Source organism: Acipenser ruthenus, chromosome 10 (genome assembly GCF_902713425.1).
Source record: "Acipenser ruthenus chromosome 10, fAciRut3.2 maternal haplotype, whole genome shotgun sequence".
NCBI classification, from domain to species: domain Eukaryota; kingdom Metazoa; phylum Chordata; class Actinopteri; order Acipenseriformes; family Acipenseridae; genus Acipenser; species Acipenser ruthenus.
Window position 1 is genome coordinate 52,249,142 of NC_081198.1, and position 12,072 is coordinate 52,261,213.

The following is a 12,072-nucleotide window of genomic DNA, read 5'->3' on the forward strand; positions in this document are numbered from 1 at the left end:
ATTTTGTTGATGGAAAATGTGTATGTAGAAATAAGCAAACAGTGTTTGACATTAACGTTTTTTGTTAATGGAAAATGTTTATGCAGAAAGAAATATGCTGTTTGCCATTAATGATTATTTTGTCAATTGACAATTTATTTGCAGGAATAAATACATTCTTTGATGATATACTTGCATTAACCAATACGCTTCGGTAAATAATAACATTAGAATAGATGTTTGTATGGCTCAATCGTCACTCTAATGGGCAATCTGTGGTATTTATATACTCCATTGCCTTTGACCAGCACTGTGTAAAAAGATCAGGTTTGTCACTGCTGCTATGTCCTATTGTTTGTAATCGTATTACTTGTATCAGGTGACTCCACCATTGTGCAACAGAGGGAGGCTTTCATTCTTTCCAGGGACACAATAACACGCATTTTAAAGTGAACTAAACAACCCAACTATCAATCTGGGGGGAAAAATAGAATAACCTTTGGGTTTGCAATGTATTGATTTATGATTCTGCAACAGGATTTATTGTGCATTTAAAATGATTTTACCAGGTGTAAAACCCTTGGGATGCAACATCTTGTTTTCAACGCAGTCCTGGCGACGGCCTGGAGAGGACAGGAACACTCAGGGTTAACAGAAGAATGTCACACTGCAGGTACATTTGTAAGCGGTGAAAACATTACAAAGAAACAAATCATTGATAATAATACATGTTTATCATTTAATTATGAGGTGAGAATACGTACCAATGGGCATGCCGAACCCTCTTTAAATATGAGGTGAGAATATGGCCCAATGGGCATGCTGAACCCTCTGACTATGTGAGAATATGTCTCAATGGGCACGCCGAACCCTCTAACTATGTGAGAATATGTCCCAATGGGCACGCCGAACCCTCTAACTATGTGAGAATATGTCTCAATGGGCATGCTGAATCCTCTAACTATGTGAGAATATGTCTCAATGGGCATGCTGAATCCTCTAACTATGTGAGAATATGTCTCAATGGGCATGCTGAATCCTCTAACTATGTGAGAATATGTCTCAATGGGCATGCTGAATCCTCTTTTCTGTGCTGCAGTGTAGTCGGGGTTAACAAAAAATCCCAGCAAATACTTCAAAATAATGTCCTGAAAGTATGGAGATCAAAACAAAAACAAACAAAAAGTGAGGCGTCCCCTCCTAACTGGTGCTAGCAAGGCTGGGTTTGGGGTTTCGGGTCATCAACACTGCATTTGTAAATACACCTGTTTTCAGGTAAACACTGACACACAAGCACTGATCAGATCTCACTCAGCGATGGCAGAGGGGTTTGAACTGCAAACTTCACTTTAATTATAGCATTCGGGTGTTTTGCAAACAGCACAGGGCCAGTTTTACAGTTTGCATTGAGGAGAATTTGTGTGCAGATACAACACAGTGCCCTTTCCATCTTTCAGCCAAGATGCAGAGATATGATCTGACAGGCGTCTTTAGAATGCAGGCTGTTTAAAACAAGCCTTTTACAGAAAGCAACCCAGTGATCTGTCGCTTTGATGGTGCAGGAAGCATTTTGCTCAGAAAATGAATTAAACATTTTTCCTCATTCCTTGCTATCTTAAATTACTCTGCACAACTTTCCATGTTTTTATACTAGCTGCCAACAGAAAGGGATGAAACGACTCTATGGAACAAAAGTTAAAAACCCCGGAGTGTGATTGTGGGTGAATGGGGTTGTTGAGAGGTTATGAAGGGCACTGCGAAGGTGTGCCAGTACATACCCTGCTCCATATCATCATCGAACACAGCCTCGTTGAGAGCGCTCTTGTCGTAGGTGCTGATTGTGTCTGTGTAGTTGTAAGGGTTGTATTCACGACTCCGGGGCCCGGAGAAGGAGCGCGGGGGAGGCGTGTTGAGTAAAGAGGTTTTGTTATCGAGAGCTGTTCTCCCTCCTTCCACCGCATCGATGCCGACACGAAGATCTGTCACCGGAGACACCATCCCACCCTCTCTGCACACCTGCAAACAGAACAGACAACACCTGGTCACTGGAGACACCATCCCACCCTCTCTGCGCACCTGCAAACAGAACAGAGAACACCTGGTCACTGGAGACACCATCCCACCCTCTCTGCACACCTGCAAACAGAACAGACAACACCTGGTCACTGGAGACACCATCCCACCCTCTCTGCACACCTGCAAACAGAACAGACAACACCTGGTCTCTCAATCGTTCAACTCAAGAAATCCAGTTTTTCTCTTATATGTTATAAATGCAGCTCTTCTTTTAAATGAAACCATTTATTTTAATTAAAAACTCTTTCCTTAACAGGCTGGAATGCAAGCTGACTAATTTGAAATAGAAAACTAGAAATGCTAATCAAGAGGTTACTTTTGAGAATGCCCCAGAGTGTTACCAAGTAAAGGTTTCTTTTAGCACAGTATATATTATAGATGCATGGTTAACTATACAATAAATGGGTCCCTGCAGGCTACAGGTGATTAGGAGTGGGATACAAAAGGTAAAACTTTACCATGCTGGATTTTAAGTCAATGGCCAGACCTTTAATTTGAACAATTAAATGCCTTTATTACCCTATTAGCACAAGCCCAAAGGTATGCGTTTGCAATCCCAATGGGAAAGTTATAGTTTGGTTGTGGACATTCTGCTTAACAAAAACAGAACAGACAATTCAGTAAATCTAATATCACTACATTATAACATTACTACGCCCTTCCAATAACTTGATGGCCAATAGACTAACAACTGAATATACAAACTGTATTTTCATGGTGCGAAGGACATAGCGATTTCATTCGTTGTCCAAGATCTCAACATGACATGGCTGGGATTCACGAAGGACCCCCAATAGAAGTTTCATGAATACTGCACTGAATTCATCAAGACAAACTTGACTCACAAGTGCACTGGAATGCCCAAGCACGTTTGAAATGAGAAAAGCTACTTTATTTATGTAGCTAGATTCCATTTCTTGTACGAACACGTTATTTCTTTTCCTGTCCGGCAACACAATGTCCTGCAGGCTGGATTTTATAATAATGTAGCGGGGTGGCTAAGCATTGTCTATCCCATGTGATGCAGACATGGGCATCACAGGGCTCAACTCTCTGGAAGAGCACTTACTCCATCGTCCTTCTTTCCCTCTCGTTTGATTGGCTCGTGCAGATCCTCCTGGCTCCGGTAGCTGAAGCTCTGGATGGCTTCCGTCACTCCGCGCAGCGAGCTGTAGATCTCATCCGAGTTCATGTTCTCAGTGTCGTAGTCCAGCATGCTGTAGGAGCAAAACAACACAAGACACGTCTTTGAAACGGTCTGTAACCTGCATGTCTGAAGCACTATGAAATAGGGCTGTTCCCGAGCATTTCCTGTGCACCAGAACATCAAGGAAAAATAACATTTCACAAGAATTTTTAAACTTCTTAAATAAAATCAAATGGCCAATTACTATTGCAATTACATAATAGAGGACATTACTAAAGCTTCTGACGTTTTTTTTTCTTCATGTAAATCTTAGAGAACAAGTTGTTTTAATGTTGGATTGTTTTGTTTATGAATTGTAAAGCAGACCATTGATTGCAAAGAAATCTATTGAAACTGATTGTTTGCAACATGCATTTAATGGAAATCAGGTGTCTGGCAGATTGAAAGACAGTTTGACCAAACAAAACTCAAATAATCCGTTCCCTACTTAAACAGCATGAGAACAGTAGGGAGGGCTGTGCTGCGATGGGGAGAGAAACGGAGGAAACCTACAACATAACAAATAAATACAATACTGAAATAAGAAAAGCAGGCCACTAAAAAAAGTATTGTATTGTATAGAGTATTGTACTTGTGACAATGCATCACTGGGGTGTCACAATATGATGAGATATTCACTGGAGTATTGTACTCATGACGATGCATCACTGGGGTGTCACAATGTGTTAGGCTGATGTAACCGAGCTTAGGAAATGAGATGAAGGTTACTTATATATATATATATATATAAATATATATATACATATATACACACATTTCACTGTAATTAGCAAAAAACAAAAACAGCCTGGTTGCAACAGTAAACAAAGAAGAAGAGCATTTCCACCATCTGCTCAAAAGTTAGTAATCAGTGAAAGCAATCACTGGTGTCCAGTTGCTGTATTTTACAATGTACTGGACATGGCAGCCATCAATTCCTTCGTTTGTACAATGAATGCACCGGGGAAAAATCAGTAGGAGAGATCTCTTATGATGCTAGCCACGGTGCTTTGGCAGGAACATTTCGATCAGAAAACTGCAAAGCCGCAGGGAAACGCAGCTCAACCTGGATACAGTGCACATCAAGTGACACACGCAACAGAAACCAATGCCAGGTAACTAAATGCAATAAAAATAAAACATCTAATATCTGTGCCCAGTGTGAAAGAGCAGTATGTGGTAAATGCACACAAGCTGATAAGTGTTACATCTGTGTGGATTGTGTGAACATGGGGGCTACTTTGAAGTATGTTCCCCTGAATGCACATTCCCGTTACACAATGGAAACACAGTTATTTTCTTTTTTATTATTATTTCAATTTTACAATTGTGTATGTAAGCCTACATATAACCAGTTTACAGCTGGTTACACTATTTTCTTTTGAAATGTTTATTTTATTATAGTTTTTCATTTTTTTATGTCATGCATTATATGTGCTAATTTAAAAAATAAAGCCTTTTGTTTTTTTAAATAGTGTTTCTGCTATGCAAATGTTAAATAAAACAGTCAGTTGTATCTGATAGTTTGTGCTTCATTTTCGTATCAAAGCTGTTTAAAATATGCCCGTCAAAATTACTACTGCTGGCGGTTCTAGGTAGTAGCATAAACCTGGCGGTTCTAGTGTTAAGTCAGTTCTTGGTAGAAGCACCTTTTGCAGCAATTACTGCTATGAGTCTTTTTGGATAGGTCTCTACTAGCTTTGCACAGTAGGATGGTGAAATTATTGCACATTCTTAACGGGAAAATTGCTCCAGTTCTGATAAGTTTGTTGGGGATCGTCAATGGACTGCAATCCTCAAGTCTTGCCATACATTTTCATTGTCCTTGTCCTGCTGAAATGTGAATTTCCTTCCCAGTTTATAATTGGTAAATAATTGGTATTTTATTTATCACAATAAACATGACTGATTAAATTTATGTAACTGTCGACCTTTTGGGAAACTGAAGTGTACATGAGATATTGAATGAGTCTGAATCAGACAACAAGGATTAATTATAATTATAGAAAAAAAAAAAAAAAGTATTCAAATCAATTCAAAACTTGCCCTTCTGATCACTCTTTGCTCCTTCTTTGTTAAACTACAGTATTTCCCTAATAAATAGTTTTAAAAAATATTTTAAACTTTCAGCTCTTTTAAAAGAGCCTTTGGTGTTTAGATGGATGTTTTGTTGCTGCTGCTCCCGGGCTGTCCGTACTCCTCCTCTGGTCGGGTGCATCTCCTGCCCTGCCTGCTGCCCCCGGTCCCACCCCTGTGCAGCTGTGTGATCCGACGCATCTCCACAATTCCTGCCACACCTTTCTCTGCACATGCATTCATCTAGGTACGCTGGCATCACCTCTTTGCTGTGCCCTGCATGGTTTCTTAAAACAGGCCCAGCAGTTCTCCACGTTGCGCAGCCATGAACTGCAAAGTCAGTTTGAGAAGTAACTGGTTATTCCATAATGCAAACAACGTCTTTCTCTCCACTGTGAAGAGGTAGCGCTAATCTGGTATGGATACCTCACTACCCCGGATAACAAAGGACGATTTAAAAGAACGAATATATATTCGGTGCTGTGGCTTCGAATGGATTTCTGGCGCAGTCAATGCTACATGTCAAGTTACAGGGGCAAACTAACAGTCAAAACACATGTCATATATTTCAATTGGTTTCAAAAGTTAATGGGGGGGGGGGGGGGGGAGGGGGGAGTACAGGACATGCAGGTTCCCTTCCTTCCCTCTAAATACTGTGGCACCCCGGCTGGTGCTTGCTGGTTACCTGGGAGAGTAAGAGCGTCTGAAGGCCCTGTGAGGGGGTGCAGCAGGGATGGAGTGAGGCTGAGCGGGGGGAGGGGGGTGCTTGGACAGCCCATCAGCACTCCAACCCCACAAGCGACTGCAGCCACACAGCAGTCAGGAGGAAAGGAAGGAAGGAAGGGTCAACAAAAACAAAGAAAACAGAAAGAGAAAGAGAGAGAGAAAAAAGAAAACTAGTTCCAGTGGCTTGTTAGGGGCATGCAATTATTAGAAAAAACTGTAAAGAATTAACAAAAGCACAGAAACAAAAGGGGAATGCTCTTTTTTACTCCGATAAAATAAACTTTTGATTCTTAAAAAAAAATTAAAAATAAGAGGCTCAAAGGAATGTGTTGGGTTACAGAGTTCACTAGGCAGGGTGTCAATCAGAACAGTTTAGTATCAATGTCAGCACACAGGAGCGCTTTTGTAACTTAGACAACACACTCTCTGTGTTTACTTTCTTAAACGACTTGCATGACCTGAAATCAACGCACACAAAAAAGGCCTACTATATCCAATGGAGTTTGTGCTTTCTATAGGGGCTTACTGTAAAGTCATTCATACCAAGTCACATTAATAGTCCTGCATCATTCCCAAAAACAAAACAGACAAAACCCATGTTCAGCGACAGGCTGCAATGAAGTCCCACCTGATCCGCTACACTGCAGCAACAAGAATGTCCCATTCGTACTGTATAGAGTCCCACTTTAATAACAGAGCACTCCACTTTGTTAGGGTTCTGCTGGAAGTAGGGGGCTGACACAAGGTAAACATTCAGCTAGCATTGAATTAAAGACAGCAGAATGAAATGGGAAATTGGTCAAGGATCTATAGGGAAAACCACATCTCTTTGCCCGCTTGTTTTCTTTCTATACACTTCTATAATGTAGTTCATTTACTGTATAAACTGCTATACCCATGTATTCACATACAGTAATTAAGGGGGCATTTGTTCTTTTTAGGAATTGGGTCAGTATGACGTGGGTGCGACCTTATTAAGCCACTGGCTATAAAAGTGAAAGTGACTTGACCTAATTTCCCATTTCAGATTTAGACACTCCAGCTTGTCACCATGTAGCCCGGGGTGTGCTGGGATGCACAGCGTTACCTTGGCGACAGTCCCCCATGGGAACAGTTGGTTGGCGAGGTGAGGGGGCTGGTTCTGCTGCTGGAGTGTCGTGAGGTGGTTCGTCCAATCGTGTTGCTAGGAGAGCCCTGAGATGGGAAGAGAATCCATCAGGAGCCATGGCTGGGGTTTGTGGGTTAGAGCAAGGCAAAGACACTAAGCAGTGGGTCTATCATACTGAACTGAACTGAACTGTAACAAATGAGGACGGCCTCAAGGACCCTCATCTCAGATCTGTCATATTTCTTATACACTGACAATTCAAATCAAGTGGATGCTGATAATATATTTGAAGAGATGATGCTATTTGTTAGATTAACAATTGTGTACAATTGTTACACAATTATAAAAGCAAACCAAGGTCTCTTATGCAAAGAAAGCCAATGGGTGTGTTCTTTACCACGCTGGTGTTGCTGGAGTTCTTCAGGTGGCTGTGCAGGAGCTTGGTGGCACCGTCCTGGAATGTTTTTGGCAAGGCACCCAGCAGCATGGTGAACTCGGGGGTGTTCAACTCAAAGAGAGAAATCAGGACCACCTGGGCAGCCTGGGGAACACAGACAATCACTTCAGAGAAGAGAGAGAGAGACCAGGACAGCCTGGGAACACAGACAATCACTTCAGAGAGAGAGAGAGAGAGAGAGAGAGAGAGAGAGAGAGAGAGAGAGAGAGAGAGACCAGGACAGCCTGGGAACACAGACAATCACTTCAGAGACCAGGACAGAGAAAAGAAAACAAGGCACACAATTTAAAAACTTTTTTTTCTTTTTTTTATCTAAAGAGTGAAAATGGACGGCAAAAATTTGACAACTTCCACCCCTCCTCCTTTTAATTGTTTTGTTTTATTACAAAATCACTTGTTCTCTTACCTTAACAGAGATAACCTGATTAAGAGCACTGTAAGATACTATTATAGACATCATGTGGGAAGATTTTCTAAAGTTAAGTAACAGATTATAATTCAGGACCCCTCAGTGGTTGCATGTTGGACAGGAACATATTGTGTTCTTGCTAGAGCATGGAATTTAAAAGGAATCATTATTGTTAAACCCGTTATTAACACACAGCTATACAGTGATTAGGACTCAACCCCAAACTGGGCAAACTTTTTTTCTTTTTGCAATGTCTGGCATAGTAAAGCATGTCAACTGCAACATCCCTAATGTATGAATAAGAGCATTTCACTTACTGCACACCCTCGGAGAATATGTGCTGCAGGCATATATATAATATTTTTATGGGTTTATTGTCTTTCAGGATATACATAACCAGCTACAGAATAATAAGCAAATGGTGGTGTACCCGAGCACCTCTGGAGGCTTAAAGAATAGAACCAAGCAAATGCTTCTGTAACTCGGCGATTGCAGAATCTCTCTTAGGAAGAGTCCAAAGGTGTGCGCTTGCCCGGTTACAGGGTCGGGTACTAAACACATATTAGATTACCAAGCCTGCATGCTGCTGCTGCACCACGCTTTCACATTAGGGAATGCAGCACACAGTTCTCTGTTTGGTTTTAGTAGTCTTGAGTTAATAAGCTGTCACACTGGAGATCCACACACAGGCACGGTTAACTGCTGCAGTGAAGCGCAGGGCTGTGGTTGTTGTTTGCTTGTTTGTTTTTTTAGCAAATCTACCAAAAGCAGGTAATCCCAAGTTTACAAGAGACAGCTAATGCAGGATTTCTAATGCATTTGTTTAGTTCAGCATTTTGAAGGGACTGTACAGTACACTTGTGAGGACGTGAATTATAAAATGATAGAATCATAATCTTTACTCATTTTCTGCTTTTTACTCCTGACGCTCCTGAGACGCACTGAATAAATGGACCGCAAAGGGTTAAAATGTCCCCTTGTTTAACTAATCTGGTCATTCTTCATTATTTTCGTCTTTGCCCCTTTCTACCCCCTACAAGGAGAAGCATGAAGATTTATAAAACATATTCATTTAGGATTCGAAAATTTGATGCACTGTATCTAAATGGAAACTTTGATAAGAAATTTAAGAAAAATAATAATAATAACAATAATAATAATAATTTGGAAGAGAAGTTCTTGATGATGCACTTTATTTGATCTGTTGACTTTGAGCCCGGCATTTACAACCTCCCTCCACAGAGACGTGTGGCGAGAACACAATGCATGTAACTAATACTAAGATATTAACAACAAACAATTCCATACAGCACAGATTCTTCTGCTGCCAGAGGCTGTCCTGTAGGTTTGAGATCTGATAGCACGCCTGCCAAGAACATACTGTAACCCAGTAACAAACATTCTTGTGTACACAACCAGCAGCCCTCAACCCAGCTCAAAATAAAAGAAAACAAAAAACAAAACTGAAAAAGACAAGCAGACAGATGGATGCACGCACACATGGTGATTTCAAAGCCAGCCACACAGAGCCAGGTTATTGAGACAGACCACGCTGTGGGTTCAATGTTTCGTTTCATTGCGATTAGTATATTGTGCAGTTGCTTGCGTTTCAGTCTACCTGCTTGCACCTTTCTTCCAGATTTCCTTCCCCAGGCACTGAAGGGGTGGTACTGGACCTGGTAGGCAACTCATCAGTCACCCAGTTATGAAGGGTCTGGGTTTAACAGGTAGAATGGTAGGGTTAGGAAACAAAACAAAAAACGCAGGTTTACCTTCTTTTAAAACACCAGCACAATACTGACACTGGAAGAGCAGGTGCAGCAGTGGCCTGTGCCACAGCGAGAAAGAGAACGGCATTGGCAGGGTGCTGCTGCTGCTGTATAAACACAGCCCCTGTTCCCCTGGTGTCGTGGCACAAGCCAGGGCTGGGCTTCCTTACACCCAGGTAGGGGACAAGATTAACAGCTGTGTTCTACTATACATCTGGGAATCAACACAAGAGCAACAGAAATGCACAGGAAAAACCTGCAGAAACAACTACTGCATTACAGCTATTACTTACACAAATGCAATTCCCACAATTAGCATTTTACAGCTGGCTTTAAAGCTTTTAGAAGGAGTTGCACTGTTTACCAGCACTGACTTTTATGGCTGGGGGTTGATAAAGGTCACGCTTCTTCTCAGGAAACAAGAAAATGCAGTGTTTGAAGGTTCCGCCTGCACAGCTCGGCAAGGCTTGTGGTAATGCAGGACACTTTGTCATTGAGTTACTGGAAGGGAAACGCTCTTCACTTCACCATGAGAGCCAATATTAATGTGTGTTACAGGCAAAGCCCAATCAATACAATACAAAAGAAAACCCATTCTAAAGGGATTTGGTAGGAAAGGAAGGACATTCATCACTTTTCCTTGTTAACCAATTATCAAGGACTGTCAGGGATTATTATTGCACATAGCAGAAGTCATTACGAAGGATATATAAATTAATGTGCAAAGCACTTCAATGCAATCAAGATATCACATGTAAAACCACAGTTAAGAATATACCATGATTACAATTCACTGCATCAATTCAATCAATCTGAAACACGCGCATGAATCCCTGAAACAATAAAGCTAAAAATAAAACCCCATATCAATAAGCAGCTCAATCCAAAGCATGCAGGTGTGCTTGAGACGGGTCTTGGGAAGGGTCATCAGAACTATACATAATTTACAGTAAATTAGTGCTCTGAAAGAAATTGAAAACCCTTCTTTAACCTGCTTACAATGCAGCAGCATGCTCTCAGGGCTAGAACATACCTACAACTGTTGCCTGAAGGGATGCACTGCTATGCTTCGTAAGCCAAATTGTACCTGCCTGACCGACCAAGCCTGCAGAGTACACTCACAGAGACAGAATTACTGCTGCCCTCGTTATCAATATCGCAATATACAATAAACACAGAGGCGTGCATTAGAGCGGGTGTAGGCGAGGTCAAAGCAGGTATGAGCTTTGAGTGATTTAGGCATTTCATTGCATTATTACAAAAAACAAGAACAACAACAATAATATATCAATGCATTTACTAGCAAATGGTTTTTAGCATTCTAACCTTTTCCAGCCTGCACAGAGCTCAACAAGTCAGCTCCCATCTTCTTTAATAACCGAGTCAAGCAGAAGCACAACTGCATGTGCTATTAACAGTACATGTCAGGAATTTCTATTCGAAGGCACTGTAAGTAGGTACAGATCTTCAATTAAATACATACTTCTGATACAGAAACATTATAAAAGGGTCCCCCTTTGTCACAATCTCTGCAATCTTTTCCAAGTGGGAGAGATCAAAACGATGACTGATGTGCTGGCTTTGCCCGAGTGCTGTGTATCCTCCCAATGGACTGATTCAGGTAATAAGCACTGCAGTGAAACACCTTGCCTTGTGGGGAAGACACTTCAGCAGATGGGAATGGGGCTGGGTTTGAACTCAAGAGGAGCTCCTAGGAAGGATCTACCCGGCCAAATTCACCACCAACAGCTTGAACAATTCACAGAAACTAATCTGTTCATAAGAATAGAAATAAACACACACACAGCACAAACAGGGATGGAAATAAGGCTCCCATTGCACAGCAGTTTGAGCCATTCCTGGTTTTACTATACACTGGGAATCCTATTTCCATCCCTGGATATGTGTGATTAGCCACTCCTTTCTTGGAAAAAACTAAACTGCTTTTCTTATTACAGATCAATATACTTCCTTAAAACAGGCCAGTAATTTCAGCCCCCAACTGTCCAGACAGCTTACCTTTCTCACGTCAGAGCTCTTTGGTTCTGTTGTCCAGGTTATAATTCTAGAAACAGCCAGTCGAGTCTCACTGGAGTTCACAAAGTCAGTGGGATCCATCTGCCTGGCCAGAGACTCGATATACTTCAGGATTGCAACTTTTACCTGGACCACGGGGAAATAAACAGAAACATCAGAAAGAAAGAGAAAGGAGACAGTGCTATACAATTACTTATGGCTACCTTAAAAGTCAAATTTTACCAAATACGTACTAGCACCATTTCATAT

General features: G+C 41.3%; 1 protein-coding gene across 22 annotated transcripts in view; it reads right to left on the minus strand.

Moving 5' to 3' along the window:
* LOC117411585 (CLIP-associating protein 1-like) overlaps positions 1 to 12,072 on the minus strand; it is an 82,822-nt gene that overhangs the window by 10,044 nt on the left and 60,706 nt on the right. For 18 of the 22 annotated variants that reach the window (XM_059032593.1, XM_059032592.1, XM_059032598.1 and 15 more), the window contains 8 exons: positions 11,806 to 11,949; positions 9,636 to 9,731; positions 7,549 to 7,692; positions 7,131 to 7,237; positions 6,003 to 6,119; positions 3,125 to 3,272; positions 1,758 to 1,995; positions 546 to 602 (listed from right to left, as the gene is read on the minus strand). In XM_059032593.1, coding sequence (XP_058888576.1) covers positions 546 to 602; positions 1,758 to 1,995; positions 3,125 to 3,272; positions 6,003 to 6,119; positions 7,131 to 7,237; positions 7,549 to 7,692; positions 9,636 to 9,731; positions 11,806 to 11,949 — 1,051 coding nt within the window. The remainder of the gene's footprint in view (positions 1 to 545; positions 603 to 1,757; positions 1,996 to 3,124; positions 3,273 to 6,002; positions 6,120 to 7,130; positions 7,238 to 7,548; positions 7,693 to 9,635; positions 9,732 to 11,805; positions 11,950 to 12,072) is intronic. The other 4 variants (XM_059032606.1, XM_059032609.1, XM_059032601.1 and 1 more) reach the window with 3 other exon arrangements.